Here is a 25,084-nt window from a genome sequence, read left to right on the forward strand (position 1 = left end):
CACACCTTTTTCATATATACAACATTTTACAGGAAATATATTTCTAGATAAAATACAGCAGGAAAATGATAATAAGAAAAATTTGCAATTAAAAAGCTATCGTATTTTCTTTTTTCTTTTTATTACACCATCTTCTTTTTCTCGAGTCTTCTTTATCAAAAGAACTTCTGCTAAATTCTTTCTCAAACAGATTTCCTTCCTCCCTTCGTAAATGTAACTTCTCATAAATTAAACAAACAGAGATAATAATAACAATTTAAAATTCAAAAGGTCTGGTTCTTTATCTTACTACTTTGTTTCGCTCGAGCTTTCTCTCACAAGCACTTTTCACTGAATTATTCCTAAAAAAAAAAAAAAAGAAACTTCCTCTCTCGGCTTATAAATTAAACCTCTTCAAACAAACTAAATTATCTTGAAATATTGTTACAACAGCCTGTATGTTCCATATACTCTGCCTATATTCTTAAAATATTAATTTTCATTGTTTCATCAATGTCCCCATTGACTCATTACCAAACAATTCATTTGTAATAAATAATTTTGTTATTCGCAAAAAAACATTCAGTTACGTATAGATTACGACTGTTGACCGATCGAAATATGAAAAATTGCAGAAGATAGACGTAAAAAAGAAAGGGATTTAACACGCGCTTCTTCTTTTTCTCGTTTATTTTCAGATCGGAGATCGAATAATCGAGGTCGATGGCGTGGACCTACGACATAGCACTCATGAACGAGCAGTGGAGGTCATCCAAGCCGCCGGAAATCCTGTCTGCCTTCTCGTCCAGTCTCTGGTGCACCTGGTGAGACCTCGCCACGACCAGGAATATCGATGTACACCCGTTCCTTTCCACCCTCATTTGCTCCGCATTTTCTCACATTGCATATCCATTATCGTTGATTATTTAACAATTTGATTTTCCTATAGAACTGTAGACGATCTTGGCGTGTATAATTGGCAATGTGAACTTTTTAATTTAATTTTACAATGTAGTTACATTATTCTTTATCGCTATGGCAGTTCTGTCTCGGCTGTAGTCGTAGATATACTATATCGAAAATTGTTTTCTTTCGTAGAGTTCCTTCATGAAATATGAAGAATACGACAGAAATATTTCAACTGAAAAATTTAAGCGGAATACCTTGTACGATGTATTTCCTAATTACGCTTGATATGCATAAACAAACGATGTAAATTAATTCTTTATTTCTTTCTTCTTCATAGTCTTCAGAATCGAACAACTGCATAGATAACCACACACTAGCAATATATCATTTTCTCCTTTATTATGAAGTAATCAATGTTCGATACAGTACACGTGGAATATCGATACGTATATTTCATTTTTGTACATTTTTTAATATTCTCTACTTGCTTGTTCCTCGTTGCTTTTACAGATTTCTCCGATAAAATCACCTTTGAAATGGCTATTATATCTTATAATATATTTTAGATTATATTCAAAAAGAACGTTCTTCATTTTAGATGAACCGATTTTTCGAAAACAGACAGAATCCGTAATAGTCGATCAATTTTTCTAGCACTCGACCAATCCTTCGATTCTAACATTTTATTCGTCATCGCCTCGTTTATCGACAGATTTTCTGTGCACCGCTGCTTTTTAACGCATCTTTTATTTCATTGTTTCCACCATAGCACGCTTGTTACGTGTTTTAAACGCGAAAGTAGCTCGTTTGCTTGTCACGTTTCGAGTGCCATTGAAGTTCGATGGCGCTTGCGAGCGAGAAAACTCGTAGAAGAATAAATTGCATCCACGATGTTATTGCACGCTCGTTGTAAATTTGGTCAACGCCTCCAGGTAGCCGACACGTGTATGCAAATGTAGGAATTGTGGCCGCGTGCTCGATTTAAAACGGAACTTTGTTCTCGGCGCTTAATGGCTTTCTCCGTTTCTCATTTGCAGAAACGTATGAGACGCAGACAGAATTGAATGTCGCTTGCAGCGAGAAAATACGCGAAATTAGCTTTTTCAATAATTCCTCGTCACGCATAAATTTACGCGTATTCGAATCTCGACTATTTAAGTACAAATGTTCGAATTTGAGTATTTTTAGGTTTGAACACCGGGCACGAATAATTTTAATTATTTAATTTCCAACTCGAATAGTTGGCATTTGAATGTCGACTTTGAGTATTTGAATTCGCATCTTTGAATTTATTAATATTAAAGCTTTTGCGTCTAAAGCTTTACGTTCAGACATACAGATTTAAATATTTAGATTTGAAATTGTTGATTCCAATATTTGAATTTCAATATTTGGAATTGAATTTAAATACCTGAATACGAGAAATAAAATCCGCAGTGTGTTCGGTGTGTCGATATCGTAGACAGAAGTCTGATGAAGCAACATTTCTGAAACACGCATACTAGAAAGCTATACATATTTGCAATGAAATTTCGTGTTTAAAATCAGATTCCGCTCGCTCTCTCGATGCTAGTTAGAAATTCAAAATTTTTCACGCGATGAAATTGCGAAATTTGTTTTAACAATATTTCAAACAAAATTGTAGCTAGGTACAACGATTTGCAATCAATTTTGCGCCATGTTTTCGCTTGTAATCTGCCGGATTGCTTCGACACACAGGTCGAAATATGTATGTACGTGAAATGAACAATTCGCTGTTAATTCCTGTTGTTTCGAAAAGAGAGAAAAACAGTTGGAACAAACATCGTACGATATGTAGGAAAAATATGTACGGCGACAATTTTCCATAATCTTTTCCCGATGACTTCTTAAACGGCAATATATTTTTATTTGAAATATTATTATTTGAACGTGGGAAAAATTGTTTTTTAAACTGTCACGTTTGGTTTATGATGAGAAATATAACGGCACAAAGTGTAGTGACAATACAAAGTTATTAAATGAAAATTGTTGTAGTTGCCACAAAACGAGCTAATGGCAATTTACAGATTGCACGTTGCAAATTGCATGTATTGATTGCACATAAAATAAATTTCAGCCGAAATTAAAATTCAAACAGACAATTATCAACGAATTGAAAAAGGAGTTAAATTTAAAAAAGGAATCAGATTTTTTATATGCTCTTCCTTAATAGCAATACATCATTAAGATAATTTATAACATTTTAAGAATTGTTTTTATAAATATAAATTTAAAACAGCTAGCACATATTTCAGGATATTTTGAACGACAAATATATTTTTAGAAAATCTTGGAATATATTAAAAAAAAAAGAGAGAAGAATGATTCGTCAATGACTCGGATAATTAAAAAATAAAACACAGCGATTAAATGAATATTTTCAAACTCTGTGACTTATGAAAATGAGATCGCTGTTGTCTCTGACATTTCATCTACGCGATTTATTTCGACCTGCGGGTTTGATGGGCGATCACAGGCACCATAGAATTTTTCATCGAGCTAATCAAACTGTAAATGACATACAAAAGAGAAAAAGAAATCACCAATCCTTCAAACAACTCGATTAACTCCGATCGTTTGATTGTTTGTTTATACGTTTCTTTTCTCTTTGAAGTATTCGCATTGTCCACTCTTTTGTTATAGCTAAATTGAACAAACGGGAAACATTAAAAAGTTTGAAAAATGTTGATATTTTAGAAATAAAATATTTCTAAAATTTCTTTAGATTTTGTTAATACTATACATCGAAGCAATCGAAATAAGTTAAAAATGAAAAATAAATACTGTGTCGATAGAATAGCAGAGGTATAATAATCTAATCTATATAATCATAACAAATACTAATACCTAAATAATTAAAGTAGTTAGACGAGAAAAAAGAAATACTTTCTGTTACGATATTGGAGAGATAAGAGTTAAAATTATAGTAATTATCGGAAATAAACATTTCATTAATTCAATTATTATCTCGCTCTGTCACTTTGGAATCATGCTAAATAGTAAATCTCGATAGTGATATTTGCATCGAATGGCAACCCCAGAAGGCAGACATTTCGAAATGTCAGATAAACTGGAACATATCGTCCTTGAATCTCTGTCTCTCGTCCCTTCATACCTTCTGCAGTAATCTATTATCCTCTGGCGACCTTGGAAACTTGGAAGCCTAATTCAAATCGATCCAACGATCGGTATATAGAATTGTCTAACGACTAAATATTATTTGGAAAATAAATTTCGCTGGAAATAAAATCAAATTTGATTATAGCCTTCTTTGTGGATGTGATTAACAATTTTGATGAATTACGAAGATACGAAATACAAAATAATTAAAATAAATATGAAAAATCGTGAAACATTAAAAGTGTAGAATATTTGAATTACGAATTATATTGGCCGCGAAATCTTTTGATTAAACTAAAATTACTTATTAAAATATCTATTTCCAATTATTTAATTACTGAAACATTTATTTCCAAATATTTTAAATTATCTGAAATTTATTTCTAAAGATTGAAATTGTTTGCAGGATGTTGAAACCGCAGGATATTTAAATCACAAAATTAACCGAGTATTCGAGGTATAAAATATTGAAATTATGGGACATTTAAATTGAGCAGTATTTAAATTAGAGAATATTTAAATTACAAAACTATAGAATATTCCAGATATAAAATATTTAAACGATTGAAAGTTTAAACTGTGCCATATCTAAATTACAAAATATCTACGTTGTACGAAAATACAGAATACTCTAAATACGTAACTTTGATATCACTGAATATTTGAGTAATGAAGTACTATAATTACAGGATACTCGAGTAATAGATTATTGTAATGACAAACTAGTCTAATCTCTCTCACAGAAGACTCAAACTATAAAATATATTTCAATAATGCTACATGTTTCCGCTATCCAATTTAGAATAAAATATATTTGAAAAATTTTTTTATTTCATAGCTTATTTAGAAAAATATCACAGATTGCCCCAGAATGTTAAATTACAAAATTGCGAATGTTCTAAAATACTTCGATAAATCAAACGATCAAATCCCCAACGAAATGCAACTCGCGAAACAATAAAACTCGGAAACCCAAATTCCCATACTTCGCAAACAATTTTCCATTTCACTCTTCCAAAGAACATTCCCCACATCTGCATACCTACACACATCGTCGTCATATGTTTCAACTTCGATCCACTTGGTTCACAGAAATTCACTTCGAGCCTGTATGAAATTAAAGCGACTAAACGACATTGAACCGATCAAGCTAGAGATAGAGAAACACGGAACAGGCAGATACGGCGAAAGAACGAGATGGATAGAGGGTGCATCGGAGATAAAAAAAAAAAAAAAAAAAATCGAAAGAGGAATAGAGTAGTGTAGGCAGAGCCATTATAGAGAATCCCTTGTAGATGTACGGTGCATCGAGGTCGAACTTTCCAATAAACCATCTGACGAGGGGGTGACAGGGGGGTGAAATGGTGCGAAAGGCGGGAACAGAACGAGAATCATGCAAATCAGAGCGAACGGTGTCGAAGATAGGCTGGTACCAGGAACAGGGGATCGAAGGAAACGCTTTTGTTTTGACAAGTTTGCACGGAGAATGTTCTCGCTCGAAAGATTGCGTGCAAATTGCACGAATCTGTCTGTTCTTCTATTTCCCTGTGTGAGGTAATGAGCAGAAAATCTGGTTAGGAATAACGATCAAACGTTCGAGTAATTTTTCATTTCCATTTCTTTGACTAGGGCATTTGAAGTTTGAAAGATTTGCTTTTGATTATTTCTATTCGAAATTTTGTTTGTGCGAATTGACAGAGATGCGGAGAACTCGTGCATGCAGCTCTGTTGTTTTATCTTCCTTTGTGAGGAAACCAGCGGAAAATCTGGTTAAAAATGAGAATCGAACATTCGAAGATTTTTTTTACTTTCGTATCTTTATAACGAGAATTTCTCTCCTTTCAAAATCGTAGATTTTATTATCGAATATCGTTAACAACGTCAGCGACGGTACTTAACGCTTGTCTTGGAAATTCGAAACACCTTGCCACACACATTTCCAGGCCACGAAAACTCCAAAAGAAACAAAGTTTCCACCTCCGAAAGAAAAAAATCCGGAAGCCCTCTCTCGAAAAACGCAGCCGACGTTTCTGTAATTCCAACGTTCAACTTGTAAAAGTTCGCCGAAGCTCTGCAAACAGCAGAAACAACAAAATAAAAGGAAAGAAAAACAAAACGAATGGCAGAAAGCGTGGATCCCGCCAGAGCATTTCACATTCCAAGCGGATCCTTTAAAAAACATGAATCCTGACACGGCATAAAACAATTCAGGAAGGGCAAAACTAACGCGAAACAACCCCAGGGACTAATAAAGAGGGGGAACACGCGAAACAAAGGTTAGAAAGAGAAGGCAGATAGTGTACACGGTGGGAGGGGTGATTGGCAATGAGTCAGGGACGATCCGTGTGAGAAAGTGTGGATTACGTGGTTGCAACGAACCGTCCATCATCGACACACCATGGACCATTGGCACCCCTTCCAGCTGCGGCAGTAACCCCCCTCTGATCACGTCGAACCATCTCTCTCTCGGTAGCGATATATCGACGACCCGGCAGTTTCATGCACGAAACCGGCTGGTAGACGTTGCCTCCGACGGAACAGCGTCGCGATGCACCGCCTCTTCGGACGCAAACGCGTCTCGTTCGGTGTACGTTCCAACGAATACACGCACATGTGACGCCTGCTATTCGTTGTTGAGGATAGTAGTCCCTTTGAGGATAGATTTCACGGATCAGAGTTGGACCGCGTCGAACGTAATTTGGCAACGGTGATATGGTTCCTGGTTTTCCTTCTTTTTGTCCGTCGTACTTTCGTTTCGTTTGGAATTTCTTGTATTTGTGACTGTTGGGATACGGTTGGTGATACGGTCTTCGGGCTTGGGTTCTTTTTTGTTCACTTTCCTTTGAATATTTTTATATTTACGACGTTTGAGGTCGGTGACATAATCCTTGGATCTTGTTCTTTCTTCCTTTTCTTTCTTCGTTCGAGATTTTTCTATGTTTGTGATTTTTTGGTTCGATGGTGTAATCCCCCGATTTTGCTGCTTTTCTCCTTTTCCTTTTCTCGTTTGAGGTTGTTTTATATTTTTGTGACTTTTGGTATCGGTGACATGGTTCCTGGTTTTGATTTTTTTTTTTTTTTTGTATGTTTCTCCAGTTTGGAATTTGTAATCTGTGAGTTTTGATAATTTGATATTTTGATTCCTTCTTACTTCGGGGCATTTTATATTCGCGATTTTTAAGATTGATAATATGCTTCTTTCTTTCGTTTCTTTTCTCTTTTTCTCTTCCTTTGGGAATTTCTGCGTCTGTGTGAGTATTCATTTTCTATTGCATAGTTGTATATAGATACATATGTTGTGTTTACGAGTATTTGAATATTTTGGGGGAATTATAAGAGTCTTTAAAAATTATTATTTCATTTGATAAAAGTGTGGAGTTGCTAAAGTTACTTAAACTTGTAATTTCGAGTGAGAACAGTTTAGAAGAATGTGCACTGTAATTATTAAAAATATTGATGCAGTCGTTGCAGTAAATATAAATGTGTTGGCTTCATACGGTGTATTCTAAGTCGGTTTAACAGTACTTGTTATTTCCGATAAAAACTAAATACCAATTTTATTGTTGGTTTTTGATGATTAATTTAAATTTTGGATAATTATTGTTCTTTAAAAGTGCAGGATTTTCTCAAAAATCATTTGAGACTTTTAAGTCAAGACACATATGAAAAAATTATTTTCTTCCATAGATTTTATGTTTCTTCTTTACTTGTTACATTTATTTTTTTTATTTGACAATGACAGTGATTAATTCAAAGAATTATAAAATTCTGATATTTTGTTCAGGATACATTTGCTTTAAATCTAGCGTAGGTGAAAGTCGATTGTTTTATCTACCTGATCGTTCGTAAACTCAGGTTGTCCCATCAAACAAGAGCTTCGAAATGTAAATGCTATCGATCAGTTCCTTTAAAAATAGAACATGATCACCAAACATATTTCCCAATCACGGTAAAAGTGCGTCCAATAACGATCTTAATTCGTCAAACCACCCATATTACCGTCAATAACGAACGAAAGAATACATTATTAATTTTATATAATATTATCATGATAATAATGCAACGTAATCGATTCAATTGTAATATTTCTCTGAAGTGAAAAAAAATATATTTTTTTTTTGCATGCAGTTATTTTTCCGGTTTCAGACAGAAAGACGAATAGATTTAAAAATTGTTGAAAATAATTAACTTGGGGTAAACAATTTTAAATAATTTCCACAAACCCATAGGTGAACTATCCACAAAATATTGCTTTGTAAATCATCGAATGCTCTTTCAATGCAACACTAAACGTAACACACTAAAATCCACGATTAACCGTAGATGAAACCTCCATTGGTATCATTGAATTATAGGGTGGCACACAAGACTTTGAATTAAATATTACATATAATATAACAATAGTTTGTATCTTAATTTCTATCCTGGTTTTTACATAACAAATATCATTATAACAGTATTTTTAATACGATAAAAATTGAATAATATTTGACTGCAACTCTAATTGAAACTACTGTGATCACCTACGGTTCGATGATATCAATTATGGATTAAAGTCTATTACTTACGTCTCTATTCACATAAGTAGATCATCCAAGGCGTATTACATATTGTGTAAACCGTTGAATCCACTTAACGTAACAAAGAACGTAACACACACTAAAATCCACAAGCGAATGGAAACCTCGAACATTTATAATACATTTGGCACATTTTGGAAACAATCGATTTTTAAATTTCACTGTTCCATAAGTGTAGAACACTTAACGCGCTTCTCGCGTTCGACATTACATCGCCTTCTAACGAACTACCTGCAACCTGCGCGTCAACTATCGACGAAGACCGTAGAAGCATTGATCTTACACATCGTTAAATCAACTTCGACGAAAATGTGCTACAGACACTTACTCGATGTTTCCATTTAATTGTTAACGTAACGACAGTGTGATATCCGTATTGATTTACAACGAAACAAACGAACTCACGAACCCATATGTAGATCAGTCGGTTAATTGTTATTTCGCGGATCCTTGAGCCCAGTCAGTGGAATGTGCTGCAAGTCTCGTGCGAGGCCAAAATCTAATAACACGCATTAATCACATTCCGAGGTAGCGGTGTAACGTATGGGGCTCGCTGTTATCGATGATCGCGATTGAACACGCTTGTACATCTTTAAATCACTGCGTTTCTCCTCTGGCAACAATTCAAGAAACCGTCACGCCGAATATTTCACCGGTTGCCACGAGTAATTCAGTCCGGAAGCATCGTACTGCGCCAACCGAAATAGCACCTGGCAACTTCCATCCTTCCTCTCTTTTACTTCTTCTTCTTCTTCTTCTTCTTCTTCTTCTTCTTCTTCTTCTTCTACACTTCCTGTTCCTCTTTTTCTTCTTCCATTTTTATTTCTTACGTTATTTATTCTTTCACATTTTCTCGTTCCTTATTTCCTTGTATCTTTTACTATTTTATTATTCTTTTGTTTATTTCTCTTCTTTCATCATTTCTGTCCCCCCTTTACTCCTTTCTCTTCTGTTTCCACCGCTCTGTTTTCTTTCGCCTCTTTATTTTTCTCTTCCATCTCATTTCATTTCATTTCTTATCCTTCTTTCCTTGTTTCTTCTTCTTACATCAATTATTCCTTCTCTATTCCTATTTCTTTTTGTTCTTCATATTGTTTTATTTTTCTTCTCTTCTTTTTCCGCTGCCGTCGCTGCTATTCTTTTCTCTCCCCCTTTTCTATTTCAATTGCTCCGCTTCCCTTGTTCCCTTCTGTTTATTCCGCTTCCTTTTCTTCTGTTTCTACTCGTCCCCTTTCTTCCTCCTCCTATTGTTGTCCTTTCTCTTCAAAGATCTCAGGCTTTTATACGGCTTGGTGTCACAGGATTATTCAAATCGAGGCTTTCAAGCGTAAACCGCATCCTTTTGATATGCATTCCTTTCCGCCTTTAGCTTTGCGACTATAGTAGAACTCTATGTATCGGACTCCACTGGGAACAAACGGTACATACGATAGAACTCTGCTAATTCCCGCCACTAGCATAACCGACGTAATCGTGTTTCCCTGGCGTTAACAAAACTTTCAAAAGTTTCAACAACGCGTGTAACAAGTCGATAAAAATTTACCATGTCAAGTATTCGAACACTTTTGCCTCTCACAGCGCTGTAACAACCAGCAGAAGCTCATTCAATCAGATACCAATCAAACCTATTTCTTCTCTATTTCTTCAGAAGAAGAGAAATTCTTTTCGATAAATGGAGTTCCATCGAGGTTTCGTTGGAAGAATCGGTCTTGTCGAGACACACTGAGACAATGTGTATGAATAATGGCGAATTAACAGAACCATAAATCAAAAGCCTCGATTTTCTTCTTTCTCTTCCTTTTCTCGCAACTTCGCCTCTTTTTCTCCTTCCTCTTCAATTTGTACTATCAATCCGTACCATCGCGTATCAGCGAGTCCTGCCACGTCTGAACGTCGTTGCACTGTTACAAATAACGTTTCTTTATCTACTTCTTCCTGATATTTCATGCTTTGGTTTTTCTCTTCTGTGAAATTTGTAGAACAACGAGCACGACGAAGAAGCGGAGGGAAGGAAGCAGAACACGAGGAGTCGATTGCCCGGAACACCCACGGCATCCTTTCGTCAAAAGGCTTCGCCAGTCTCGCCAGTCAGGTCCAGCACGCCGGAAGTGACACAGGTGGGTCGTTTTCATTCAGTCTCGTTTTGTGCACGCGCGCCAATTGACACGGTCACACGCTTTACTATTTCTGACGTCTCGCAACCTGAACTAGATTCGACGTTTCACTGTGCTTGTTTGAAGTTGTTTGTTCGATCGAGAAATTCGGCTTTCTCTGTCGTTAAATGCAATCAGTCACGCAACAAAATAGAATATACAGTAACAGAAAGAAGCGAGAGGAAAATACGAAGCGGCCATGTTTCCAGCATCGAACAATCGAAAGATTAGTATTTTTTGGCCTTGAATGAAATTATAAACAAAAAGAGTAATATTTCATAGGTTTATTGTTAAGAAGCAAACAAATTTAAATTACTCGTCTTCTAGAAAATAAAAAAAAAAAAGAAATTATACGAAAATTTGCAGCAGTGCACCGAATTGCTGTTTATATAGCAACGTCGGTGGATGTTGAAGAGAATGTTTCAAGAGTTCGTTTCAAGTCAGTAGGAATTTTATACTAAAATATATTTCGCTACGTTTAATATATTTCATCCTCGTACATCGTTTTAATTTTTTTATCTCCAGTAGTTGAGATGATTTAGCATTCTCCGATATTATTAAGTTTTCGAAGGAAAATTGATCTCCTTAGAATATCAGCGGGGCAATGAAAGAGATTTGTGGTAATGCCGCTCATTCAGTTGAATCCAATATCTGAAACTGTTTGGAATTTTCAAGTGTTCCTTTGTTGTTGGGTAGGCAATTAATCTATTCGAGAGGATATTCAACCAAAGAGACCCATTCTCAAACCAATTCGATCTAATTAGATCGACCCTAATAATTAGCTAATGGATCTTCCGATCGTGACAATCGTCACGTATTAACCCTGCCACGACCGCATAGCTAACCACCACTATATTGCCATTTCAGTGGAAAGCACGTCGCAAGTGTGCAATTGTGTCTGCTTAGAATTTAAATTCCTACTTGCATAAGGTATTTACCTTATAGTATTGCGCAACTTATTCGTTTCTTATTCAAATTACTTTAAACCATTGAGTTTAAGCAAAGATTGACAGACAAGGGAACATCGTTGTTATACATCTGTAGCAAATGATTTGTACCTATTTAGTCAATGAACCTACTGCCTTGTAAATTAAAATTCAAAGAGAAATGACGACTACAAATATCATTTTTCAAAATTCATCTCGCAATTTGCGATCGTTTATGCTATTTTCTTGTGACAAATAAATTTTATAGAAATAAATCGATTTTTTTTTTCAAATACTGGACAATTAAGTAGCGAAGCAAAGAAATTGAGAAATCTATGAACAGCGACGTTGTTCAATTTGTTTTCCAAGAATCTCATATATCGACTGTGAAATTATACAATTAGAAGAAAATAACATAAATTTTCAAGTATAAAAATAATTTGTATATGATAGCAGGATGAGGAGGATTCTATACAGCGAAGTATCCTAAGTTTGTGGAAGCTTGTTTCTAGATGTAAATGACGTTTATAGAGGAAGCCAAGTTTCAGTATTTCTACTGAAGATCAGATACAGAAAGTTAGCATAATGGCTATTTGTATGAACAAATTTATTGTAAATAGTTTATTGGAGGCCGACTATTTATACACAGAAACCAGTCTGTGTAATATCACTACAATGGTTCTTTCAACGCAGAAGTAAATCTGCATAACATCAGCGTAGCAGTTGTCCGTAAACAGAATGCCACCACAGCGGTTAGGTGGTCGATTTATGAAAATCAATAATTCTAAGATTATAAATCCTAAGTTGAGACTTACAGTAATTCAAAAATGTATTTCAACTCAGAATTAATTATTTTCAATCGCATAAAAAGCATTTCAATAAAATCAAAATACCTTTCATCTTATCGATCTTTCGTAACGCAAATTGCAAATTAAGTATACCACAGAGTTTACAGTAATAATCATTCGAATATTTCTCTCAATCACTGCGTAGAAGCAAATTCACCAAGAAAACTCTATAGTAACGTTTCGCATATGCGAAACACTTTTAGCTATACAGCGTTTGCGATTGTGAGCTGCTTGTAGCTAGCAAATGAAGTTCGTCAAAAAGTTTATTATGAAAACTACTCGAATACATCTCCGACTCGCTGTACCTGAATAGAAACAAATTTCTAAAAAAAAAAAAAAAAAAAAAAGACACATCGTAGTGCCATTTTACATGGAAACATGTTTGCGACTATAGATTGCAGTTTCCATCAAAAGCGAAATGGTTAATGAAAACACGGAGAAAAAGGCTGGTTGATTGTGATCGAGACACTGGGAATAAAAAAGCGCGGGAACAAGGGGCCACGTTCGATCCTGTCCAATGTAAATTAATTCGGTCAACGGAATCGATTGTGTTATAACTTGGGGCGACGAGGGAGCGCGTGAAAACGGGAGGATCCCGTCGTCAGTCTATTTCGCGATGCGTCCCGTTCGAAATGTTACGATAGAGAGCGCGCGCGCGCGCGCCTACCCGAGCTACCAATTTTAGACAATCTCTCTCTCTCCATCGTTCTCGCACGTTGTTTGATCGTTTCTTGGAATTAATATAACCGCCCGTTACGTATTCTCGTTCGTGATTCGATTGATCGGTGTTTGTAATTGACCGAACTGTAATTGATAGTGAATTCAAAGCTTGTTCTATAATAGTTCCTGATACACGGGTTGTTTGCAGCGTGGTGAGTTCCAAACGATCGGCAGACGCGTTTTCTCCGAGGTTTATTAAGCGTGCATTGTGGTTTGTTTGAAGAACGTTGATCGAGACCCTGAAAATTGTTCGTGAATATTCGAAAGCTCCGCCCTGCCGGCGATTATAGTTTTCGAAATTTTTCCGCGGCTTTAGGCACGCGCGATAGAAAGTTATTTTGGTGCAAATTGCTCTTTATTTCGCGGAGTTGCTCTGTTGTCTGGAATAAATTACCGTTTCGCGGTTTCCTCTAACGCTTTGTCATTTTTCTAAAATTTCACGATTTCAGTTTCGTTGGATCTATGGAAGGAAATATCGTCTACTCTTCCGTTTCGTAGATGAAGACTTTGTACACGCTGTTTAAAATTGTAATTTCATTTTCGTTCTATTTCTGATGATAGTGGAAGGAGGTGCGAGAAGAAGGAATATTCTTGTGCGTCTCTTTGCATTTTTCATTCTTCTTCGTTTTACAGGCAGGATTCGAAGACGGAGAGAAGCAAAGTAGCTCAAGATCAGACTTTAGGCGACAAAGTACAAGAGTTTCAGATGGCGCGGGATCCAGTTCGCGAAGGTAATTCAAGAGTTTCTTTTACAAACTTCTTTCTAACGTAGTCATTTCTTACAATTTGAAGCCGGAAATTTGACTCAAAATTTCTGATAGATTCTTTGCAAATTTCACGTTCTATTTTATGTTACGTTACGTTCTATTTAGTTGCCGACGAGAAGGTAGCGTTAACTGACGTTTAATGCAACTGACAATAAGCTCCACTTTCGGCTGACCTGCTATGTGTGGGAATATTGGCACGGGAGAGGATTATAGTCGTTTGACAGTAAATTAACAATATGTAATGATTCATTCAAATCTTACTCGATTTCGATATTGACAATTGACTTATGACAGTTGACAGAATGACGGATATAAAATTCTTCGGTTGACAAAATGATAACTAACTCTTCGAATGGTAATTATTCGGTTGACGAACGGTAATTAATTAATAGTATTCGATAGACGAGTGGTAATTAATTATACTCGATAGACGAACGATAATAATTATTATTCTTACTTACTTCTTTGAGTCGCTACACTTATTTATATCTGTTGGAGATGAAAAACTGCCTTTTTATTTCTTTTGAAAATGTTTGGGAAGGTCCCCAACGTCTGTTTAACTGCCGACTTTGTTTATAATTTAAATTGTCTTAATATCGTTATAAAAGCATAATTAGGTAGATTTGAAAACGTAGTTAGATAAGTTTTCGCAAGATATAGCTTTTAGCGGCTTTAACCGCTTTTCGCTTCAAATACTGTAAATGCGGTTTCAAATAAACGTTTTAAATTACCTCGATTTGAAGGAAATTATTAATTCTACTTTCGCGCTACGAATCGTGCGGATCGCGGGACGTGACAATACTTTCGTCCAATTTTGCAAGTAATTCTTTTGAACTAAAATTTCCAATAAATTTTTTAAGGATTTCATTTTAACCTAAAATATGTTTAAAGAACTATAGCAAGACTCGTGACGATTAAAAATGTTCTTCTTCCTGCTCGATATCCTTTCTCGAACGAAAATGCCAGGATCGATTAAAAATTAATCAAAGCAATTGTTTAATTAAACTTTCAGATCCTCCATGAAAAAGTCTATTCGCAAGAAGGCGCCATCACCGCCTTCCAATCCAGGAATATTGCGAGAGGTGAGCGAAGAGAAAGAGGATAATGCATCGAAACCGGAAGAGCCTCCGAAACGGAAGTATTCGTCCGACGAGAGCTCTGAAGAGGACATACGTGAGCTGGAGGGTAACGTTTACACGAAAGGTGGCATGGAGGTCGGTGAACTTCGAGTATCTCGCAAATTTTTAGATATTTAAGAAGCTTTGGAGATTCAAATATTCAAATAATTGCCGTAGATTTCGAGAAAAAGTGCTGGAAACGTAAAACGTACCAAAGCAGAAATCGAAGCGGATCCAGAGACTGAAGATGAGTTCGGTTACACGAATAGTACGTAATTTATGTAAATTAACTTTTTTTTAATTTATGCATCAAATTTTTCTTTCTTCTTTATTTTCTATCTCCCCTCTTCTTAAACTTTTCTTTTTTCTCTTCCTTCGTCTCCCTTATCTTCTTTCTCGTTCTCTCTATTTTTCGTCCCTCTTCCCTTTATCAGTATCACAGGAATCAGCAATATCATTATTTGCGTTACAGTGAAAGTTCAGAAAAAATATCATTCACTGGGGCACAAGGTGTTGCTAGTAAAGATAGAGAAAGACAGACGTGGTTTGGGTATCTCCCTGGCGGGACACAGAGATCGAAATCGGATGGCAGTGTTCGTTTGTGGCCTTAATCCAAAGGGAGCAGCTCACAAGACTGGAGAGATTTTGGTTGGCGACGAAATACTCGAGGTACGTTGCTTTACTTTTTTCTTCATCGTATCCTCGGTCATAAACTTCTTACCTTCGCTGTTAATACATATTTATACATACTAAATACATATTTAACATTAAGATTCATGAAGGATTTATTAATAAATTAATAAAATATTTCCATGATTATATACAAGATATTCTGATAAAATTAGAATAATAAAATTCCAATCAATATGTCGAATATTTTTTCAAATTTTCTACAAATTTAAGAACTAGTTCAGTTTATAAAGTAAAATAAGATTTTTTATAAAAGTTGAAGCGTAATTATAAAATATGCTCATAATTGTATAAAAGAATATTCTAACAAAATTAAAACAATACAATTATAGTCAACGTTTGTAATATATTTCTAATCTTCTAAAAGCTTAACAAGTGGTTTAATTCATGAACGAAAATACTATCAATTTTATCGTATGATACCGCTTGCAATTTTTCAACAGCTAAATATCGGTCATTCGAAAAAAACATTTTGCAAATTTTTCGAAAGAAAAAAGAACATTACCAGTAAGCTATGAATGAAATTTGGCAATTGGGCCGAGATCAGCTGGCATCAGCTGTTAATGGTTCAACAAGTGTTGCTTTGAGGAATTTTCGGCCGTCATCGTCAACGTATACAAACGGAATCGCGCTGGGCAGTGATAAATCGCAGCAAGACAAGTTGATGAATTTTTAGTCGAACGTATGTGTACTTGGCAAACGTTCAAACTCGATTATCTCAGAGACGAAGCCTCGAAACCTACATTTTCCGGGTGAATCACCTTACTCGGGATCATATCGCGAATTCCATTATGATTCATGCCACCTGGTTATTCTTATTTGATGGAATAAACATTTTTAATAATATTTTCCATTTTGTTACTCTTGAATTATGTTTCTACGTAGGTAAATGGCCGAGTTCTGCAAGGACGATGTCACTTGAATGCGTCTGCCATGATTAAAGGAATGGCTGGCACGTATTTCAAAATCGTCGTTTTCAGGTACATACAGATTTTCTTCGTATTTCTGTGTTTTTGTCATGCCTGTGATTTCAGTTATTTTGTAAATAAAACATTTCTAACTAAAAACTAGAAAAACAGAAAATTTTCCGTTGAGATTAATCAGGAAAATTATTCAAAAAAATTTGTAGGACGAAAGAAGAATGTGAATTGCCATTGAAATTGTAATATTAATTCTTTGTAACGATATATGTTCTTCTCTCTTTTTTTTAAGCAAAAACAGGTTTGTCTATAGCAAAGACGATCTCAGCCAAAAATTATAAATTTATAAATCGATACATGAGTCAATGAATTTATTATTATCCGACTATGATTCGTTTATAACAAAATTAACCGAGTAATTTGATGCATAGGAGGAGCGCCGCGCTTGATGATCTCGCCGTTAAACCGATCGTTCAATTCCCTCCAACATTGGAAGATGTAAGTTCGATTTGAAAAATTTAGCTTTAAACGTGTTCACGAAAATTTTATTTTGTATTTTTATAACATTCTCCTCACTGTCTTGTGTTTTTAATTTAAATTTCATTTTAAATTTACGCACGAATTCATTTAAATATTGCAGAATTAGATGTAGAATACAGGAATTTCCTTAAGGGGAAACATCATTATAGAAATATTAAATTACAAAATTTCTCGAGAAATTTGAGGAACACCAAATTACAAAACTTTTCCTCAAACTTATAGGAATGTTAGATTCCAACATTTTTCAAGAAATTTACTCGATTATTATCTACGTAACAAACGTTTCGAGTCTATTTAGTCAAACTCAGAAAATTTACGTTAAGAAGCTACAAAAATATGCGTTGTCCGTTAAAATTTGTTAATCACAGTTTCATTTAACAAAAATTATTTCATCCAAACGATAGATGTATTATTTCCCTCTTGCAGTCCGACATGTTCAGCCAATACAAAGGAGTTCGTAACATACCAGTGAAGAAGGCAAGTTCAACCAAATCCCAAAAATTACCACCGCACCAAAGATACCATTTTCATCAATACATTGAAATTTTCTAATATCTAGGGCCAGTACGGACTAGGTATAATGATCATCGAGGGAAAACACGCGGAAGTTGGACAAGGTATATTCATCTCAGACATTCAAGAAGGCAGTGCTGCAGAGCAGGTAATTGCATTCCTTTGTTAATTTTTAAACGATCGTTTCATGCATTGTATCACATACTGAATGAATAATAATTGTATATTCGCTACTGTAATTACAATTGAATATATTAGTATGCGAATACAACTTGTCAAGTTCGCACGTGTCATTCTCATGTGATACATTTCGCGTGTTACAGGCTGGTTTGCAAGTGGGTGACATGATCCTCGCTGTCAACATGGACTGTTTGCTGGGCTCTACTTACGACGAGGTAATTATTATTTAATGCATCGTGCAATGGAGATGTATTAACACGTTTTGTATTATTCGTTTTGTATTACGAGTGTTCTTCACTTGCGACATATATACAGACGTGTTTAGAGAAAGATGCAGTTAAAAGTATAGTACAAAGTTTGCTAGACCTTAAAACCGCTTAAGTGTTTGTCATAGAATTTACCATTTTGTTTATCTCGCGATTGTTGATCACGTTCGATCGAATAAATACGATTTCGTCAGTGTTAAATTTTCAAGAATTCTATAGCAAATAATAAACGCGAGATTGTTAATGGTAAATTAAAAAATTGGAAGGGATTCTGTGATATACTTCGATGATTTAACAGCGAATGCTAATTAAACAATGTCGGATTGAAATCCCCGAATAAAAACGCAATTCACATTCAAATTACACTTCTTGCACTTTTCACAGGCCACGAGTCTTTTAAAAAAAGCAGAAGGCGTTGTAACGCTTACAGTATGCAATCCTAATCAAAGCAAAGTCGCGAAGGAAGAAGAAGATAAGGCGAAGGGCATTATTCCTGAACCTGAACGTAATTATTTATGTGAAATATCGGTTTAACATAGATTTAATATAAGGCTAATTTAAGATCATGTTTATAGCGCCAAAGGAGCCGGAGAAACCACCAGAACCAGAAGCACCGCAAGATCCAAAAGATTGCAAAATTGTGGCTGGCAGAGATACGACGATAGAATTCCAGAAAGACAAGGACAAAGGCATCGGCTTCATTATAGCTGGTGGTTCCGACACGCCATTGGTAAACTTCATTTTCTTTCTTTTTTTTTTAAATAAAAATTCTAATATTTCAACTAATATTCTGATTCTCAATTGGTACCATTGAATCATACGTGGTCACTATTAACTCCTATAGTTTAAATTGGAATTGCATTAACTTACTTTATTCTAATTTTAATCTTTTAACCATTTAGAAGAATTTAATTCTTAAATAATTTATTTGAACTTACGAACGAAAAGAGGTTCAGAGTTTTGTGCGGAATATTATTTCCTCGATTTTATTTCAGAAAGGAGTGTTCATCGTCGAAGTATTTCCAGACGGAGCAGCCCATAAGGATGGACGGCTGCAAGCTGGAGATCAGATACTCGAAATGTGTAGTCAAAGTTTCAAGGAGATGGAACATGATAACGCTCATGCTGCCGTATTAAAAGCTTCGGGAACTGTACGTCTTCTTCTTTTTCCATTGTACAGAACACGTCCTTATAAACTTGAGAATTTCCAATGACTCCTTCTCAGCTTACTCTTGTTTAATTTTTAACGTGTCCAATAATGAAACATTTATACGTTTTTGAACGTAGATCATAATGGTGGTGCATCGACACGAGAAAGGTGAAGAGGAAATCGACGTTGAATTGCAGAAGAAGTCGGGCAAAGGAGCTGGTCTCTGTTTGACAGGATACAAGAGTGGAAAAGGAGCATATGTATCAGACTTGGTATGCTTGCTTATACGAAATCATTACACAATTGCGAACTATAGATCCACTGTCTGAAAGTGAAGTTTCTGAGAGAAGTTAACAAAGCGAAATTAAAAATAGTGCAACTTATAAGGTACATTTATGCGTCTTTGGAATTAACAATTTGTCAGTCAACTGTAATTTTACTTTCACAATCGTACATAATTAAATCAACGAGATAAATAAACAGAATGCGAGTATCCTAATCCAATTTATCGTAGAATGCTGTGGATTATCCACCTTTTTCTCTTGTTATTTATTGAAACATGTCCGGTGGAAGCTTTATTTTTCCTTCATGGAGCTATACTATCTATTTATAGTCGGTGAAAAAAAATATATATATAATATTAAATGTCCCATTTTGCTTTTTAATTGCTTTAATTAATTATTTTTGGAAAATTATAGTTCGAAATTATAATTCAAGTGATTGTATTGTTCGCTTAGTTACCCGGTGGTAGCGCTTTGGAAAGCGGGAAGATTTGCAAAGGCGATCGAGTGGTGGCAGTCGGTGGCCAAGACGTCCGCGAAGCTCCAGTAGAGGATATCGCAGTTCACGTGAAAGTTTCCAACCCGGTGCAATTGAAACTGGCTAGGTTCAAGTCCGCTAAGCAATGACAGGTAAATTTTTCATAAATTGCTAACTAACGGTTTTTCCACATGAATAAATTAATAACTGTTTATACAAAATGTGAAAATTAGTACATTAAAATTATATTAAATTCCATTTGAGAGAACCACATGTCACTTTCGTATCATCTCTATGCGTCTATTTACGGGAAAAGTAATTTACATCTAATTACACGAACATTATATCTGAACATTTTTTTTTTTTTTTTTTTTTGGTACAGCCAGTACTTTACCAGTAATTCACATTAATACGTTAAAATCGGTAGTGAGAGTGCTGTATTACCAATTTCATCTATTTTACAAGAAAAAATTCGTATCACGTAACAAAATCCAAAAAGTATCCCTAAAATATTAACCAAAAAAATGATTTAACAATGTGTCCAGGGTTCTGCAGGCGGAACTCAGAAAGCAAGAGTTCGGGCGGCAATCCCCTCCAGACACCATGGATTCTAGTGTGATATAACTGACTATACCAAAGTAACTATAAATACCGTTTACCGTATAAGTAACGCTAATTCTAGAAGAACAAGTGAAACCAGAGGAAATGCGATCTATAAATGCAGTTACGTATGTACGTTGTAACTGTATACACGATTCGAATATTTCGGATCTTGTCTAGTTAAATGATAATCCAGGCCCAGACGCTTCGAGCGTCTTACACGCGATTTTATAGAACACGCTCTGACTCGATTACCAAATATCGATGCGTTTGCGCGATTATTATCGACGATTCGAAAAAGAATTCCGTCTGTCGCGGCTGAACATCCGGCGAGTAGTTAACACGAATATTTCGCGACACCCGTTATATACACTTATTAGAATTAACGACACAGAAGAGTATTTATGCAGTTAGAGCGATACTATATATTGTAATAGCCACGTGGACGTATATCACGGTGAAACGTTTGGCAAGAGGGGTGGAAACTCGCGAAAAATATATCATATTCGAAATAATTTGATCGATTTTCCAAAATAAGATAAGATAACTCTACAAAATTCCTTTCTCTCAACGCTCTACTTTTTATCGATTTTATTACCGGAGAAGTAGGATGCGAAGATAATTTATGGAGAATTCATTTCGATCGATATAATCGACATAATCGTACAGCCTCGTAGACGAGGGTTCCAGAAGGAAGATGTATTCTCGATGGAGATGGAAATTCGAGAAGAAGAGAATACAATAATATTTGATATATAAATTAAGACGAATGTAAACGAAGCTGTATGAAGTAACTTGATAGAATTGAACGAAAGTTTTGTAGATGGAAGGAATATTCTTCTTCAAGGTTCTTTATCGATATTATTCGTATTTATAGCAATACTGAAAGAATTTGTCTTTTCGAAACAGATAGAAGGTCCAGAGAGAAACGGAGGAAAATTACATTGGAGAAAGCGAAAAGTGAGAAAAATCGATCGATTTGTTTTCAGGAAGTTTCTCCCTCTTCCCAAGCAATTCCAACCGTGTCTTCATACGAACAGAGATATCTCGCTTGTACGTTTCGTATCACTTACGTTTAAGTTAGGCGACTTAGAGACTTAGGGTAGCGCACGATCGCGCACGACAGACCACGCGAGTTTCGAACACTTTCGGGGCTGCTCGTAAAAGAAAAGAAAAACGCGAAAAATGAACATCTAAAAATTCATCAAAAAATACAGAATAAAAGAGAAGAACAAGTTCCAACTCCCATCGAGTGATCGGCGTTCGATATAACAAAGAACCTTAATTTAACTCTCGAAAAAGAGAAAGAGAAATTGATAGGTTCGATGAAACGAACGCGATCGAGCTTCGTTGCATTTTTACGATGTGGCAATTTTTTCCAAGAAAAAGGCGAAGGAATTTAAAAGAGACGACGATGGACTTGTTGAGAAACTGGCTTGTTGATCGCGTATAGTTCAATTTATCCTATTATCCTAGTCGTTAGCGTAGATCTTCGAAGGCGCAAGCAAAGGAAAGCTGGAAAATTTCAGCGAAGTATTACGTCGGAGTACGGAGAAAGATGGTTCAGGAAGAAGTATGACGAGACACTTGCTCGCGATTGCCGGTTTCGCGTGAATATTTCCGCTCGAATTTCATTTCAGGTCACGAATATCGAACTTGACACGATTCGATTTCGTATCGAATTCGATATTTCAGCTTCTGGTTTGATTCGAGTGGCGTAGAATTTTACTTGCCTCGTACAGCACACGAACTTTTAGTGTTAGTTGCGCCAAAGTGTATGTATAGATAGGGTGATTCGTTTTTGAACGATGAACGAACGACAAGAGAAATTGAACATAATTGGACACGCTCTTAGGGAATTGGATTAGCATTGTTAGCGAAATTTTGTAAATTACAAATTATTTGATTATCCTAAATGACGTCAAATTATGAAACTGTAGAAGGGTAGAATATGATCTATAGCAAGCGATCTATCGTTAAATTGTTGCGCAAGAGGGTCCAAGCGATGGAATATTCAGTAAAATAGAGAAACTAAATCTTTAATTTAATAGATTTTTTAATAAGTTCAACCGATAATGAAGATAAATTCGACGAGATTTAATTTAACGAAGTACAAAAATACCTAAGAAAGTAAATATTCAGTCCAGTTCTTCCTTTATTTAAGAAATTTACATTTCAAATCTTTTATATACTACGTTTTTCTTACTATTCTAAGATTCTAAAACTTTGAAAAACTTCACTATAATTTCTAATAAAAGCGTAATTAAATACTCGTCCAAATTTTCTTCCAATAGTTTAATAAATTATCTCGATGTTCAATTGTACCGTGCGCTCGACTTCATCTTTTGAGGTGCGCGGAATCCATTTGAAACGGACCACCCTGTAGATATATAACTGTCAGCGTATGCACTGTAAAAGCTAGCTGTGTTCGTTGCTTTTGATTTCGATACACTACATCGAATTGAGATATCGAGGCCACGTTCTAGTAAGGTAGTCAATGAAATAGTAAAAACTCGTGGGAACGTTGGATCGTACGCTGCGCGAATTGTTGCTCGTAAATGACGAATACCTATTTATATATGCATACATGTGTACGTGAATGCGTATATTCCGACACTGTCGGTTAAGAAGTTTTACGTAAATGGATTGTAATTTATTGAACATCCCATCCGGTTTCCCAAGATTATTTTCTTCGCTTTGTTTGGCGGTGTTATGGTAATCGTTCTTCGTGACTGATACATTCTCATAATAATCTGCATATTATAGAGTTACCAAAAGCGATATTATGTGCGCTAAAATCGAGAACCTCGAAGCTTGAAGATATAGAAATCTGAGAACTTCTGAATCCACAAGTCGAGAAGATTGAAAATTTCATTTCAGGATTTCACGAGTGGAAAGTTTAAAAGAGGAGCGATGATTACAAAATTTGAGTGATTTGAAAAATAAAAAGATCCCAACGTTCTAAGATTCTAAAGTTCGACATTCTGGGAATTTTAAGTTAGAAATTTTTTAATTGACGAAATAGAAACTATCAACTACTCTACATTTCTATCGAGTTTCTGTCGATTCGTAGTTCGCGACTAAATTGAAGACTCTCGAATTTCGCGTAACAATCGACGATTCTAGACTTCTGGCCAATCAGTGTCGGTATACGCGCCTAGGCTCATAATCGCAATCGCTTTTCTTATCGACACGGATCGAAATCAAAGGTAATTCGCAAGGATAACCGTTGCACCAAGCATTCGTGATCGTTCGTTCTGTTGGCACGTTGCAAAACGACGTCATGCCACGATGGCGAGGCATCGATTGTAAAAAAAAAAAAAAAAAAAATAGAAAAGAGAAATAACAGAAGACAAGAACAAAAAGAGATGGCGTAACCGTTATGAAAAAAGCGTGAACGTATCTGTTGTCGACGAACGAACGAAAGAGAAAAAGAGAGTGTGTGTGAGAGAAAGAAAGGAAGAAAGTAAAAGAGCACGAGAATGAGAGAGATTAGAGAAGCTTAATGCTAATTATAATATATTTGCAGATTAAATAGATTCGGGATACTAATTAGTATCCCGAAACGCCTTCGAAATTCGGGGAGCAATACAATCGAGCCAATTTTACAGTCAACGACTCGAATTATTAATTATTATGATTATTCTCGCCATTATTACCGTCATTATGAATTATTGTCACGGTTATTATGATTACTAATATTATTACGACGAGATTATTCTAATTCCTGTTATCGCATACACCGATCATTGTAGCGCGGCACTCTTATCGATGGTCACGAGGAGGAAACATAACAAAACAAACAAAAATAAAACAAAAAAAAAAAAAGAAAGGACGTAAGAAATCCGATTATTATAGAACGCGAACAAGCAGATCGAGATCTATTAAAATGCATTGATTGCAAAAGTTGCAGTATAAGCGTTGTTCGTTGATGTCGCGCTTGTGCGCGCGTTCAAATCTCCTTAATCTCCGCAGATCCACCAGAACAAGGTAAGTAAACGGACAATGATACGACATACCGTATAAAAAAATTTACCAAAGAAATCATTTAAATTTCTTATTTTCAACTAAATATCTCAATCTTTATTTTTGTAATTCATCGGAATTGCAATAATTAATATTTTAATCCGATTGCAAGTCAAATCACACTGTTTTAACACTAAACCTAGCGATGACTAAAGTAGATATAAGATAGATAAAAGTTGTATCAAAATCGAAGAAACCAGAATAAAAAAAAAGAAGAAGAAGAAAACGTAAAAAACGAACGAGCGTTTATTATTATTTGACAAAAGATCGATTAAATTTGCAGAAATGCATCGTTGTAA

General features: G+C 35.3%; 1 protein-coding gene across 2 annotated transcripts in view; it reads left to right on the forward strand.

The window, feature by feature from the left end:
* The window catches only part of LOC126865645 (uncharacterized), a 173,316-nt gene extending 148,639 nt beyond the window's left edge, over positions 1-24,677 (forward strand). For both annotated transcript variants that reach the window (XM_050618423.1, XM_050618422.1), the window contains 17 exons: positions 678-803; positions 10,589-10,726; positions 13,890-13,987; positions 15,036-15,237; positions 15,319-15,409; positions 15,614-15,810; positions 16,717-16,811; positions 17,183-17,249; positions 17,718-17,768; positions 17,851-17,952; positions 18,128-18,199; positions 18,635-18,755; positions 18,826-18,980; positions 19,246-19,401; positions 19,538-19,672; positions 20,138-20,311; positions 20,705-24,677. In XM_050618423.1, the coding sequence (XP_050474380.1) occupies positions 678-803; positions 10,589-10,726; positions 13,890-13,987; positions 15,036-15,237; positions 15,319-15,409; positions 15,614-15,810; positions 16,717-16,811; positions 17,183-17,249; positions 17,718-17,768; positions 17,851-17,952; positions 18,128-18,199; positions 18,635-18,755; positions 18,826-18,980; positions 19,246-19,401; positions 19,538-19,672; positions 20,138-20,308 (1,977 nt within the window). In that variant the 3' untranslated portion in view covers positions 20,309-20,311; positions 20,705-24,677. The remainder of the gene's footprint in view (positions 1-677; positions 804-10,588; positions 10,727-13,889; positions 13,988-15,035; positions 15,238-15,318; positions 15,410-15,613; positions 15,811-16,716; positions 16,812-17,182; positions 17,250-17,717; positions 17,769-17,850; positions 17,953-18,127; positions 18,200-18,634; positions 18,756-18,825; positions 18,981-19,245; positions 19,402-19,537; positions 19,673-20,137; positions 20,312-20,704) is intronic.
* Positions 24,678-25,084: the final 407 nt, after the last annotated feature.

The sequence above is a fragment of the Bombus huntii genome, chromosome 5, assembly GCF_024542735.1.
Source record: "Bombus huntii isolate Logan2020A chromosome 5, iyBomHunt1.1, whole genome shotgun sequence".
In the NCBI taxonomy this organism is placed as follows: Eukaryota; Metazoa; Arthropoda; class Insecta; order Hymenoptera; family Apidae; genus Bombus; species Bombus huntii.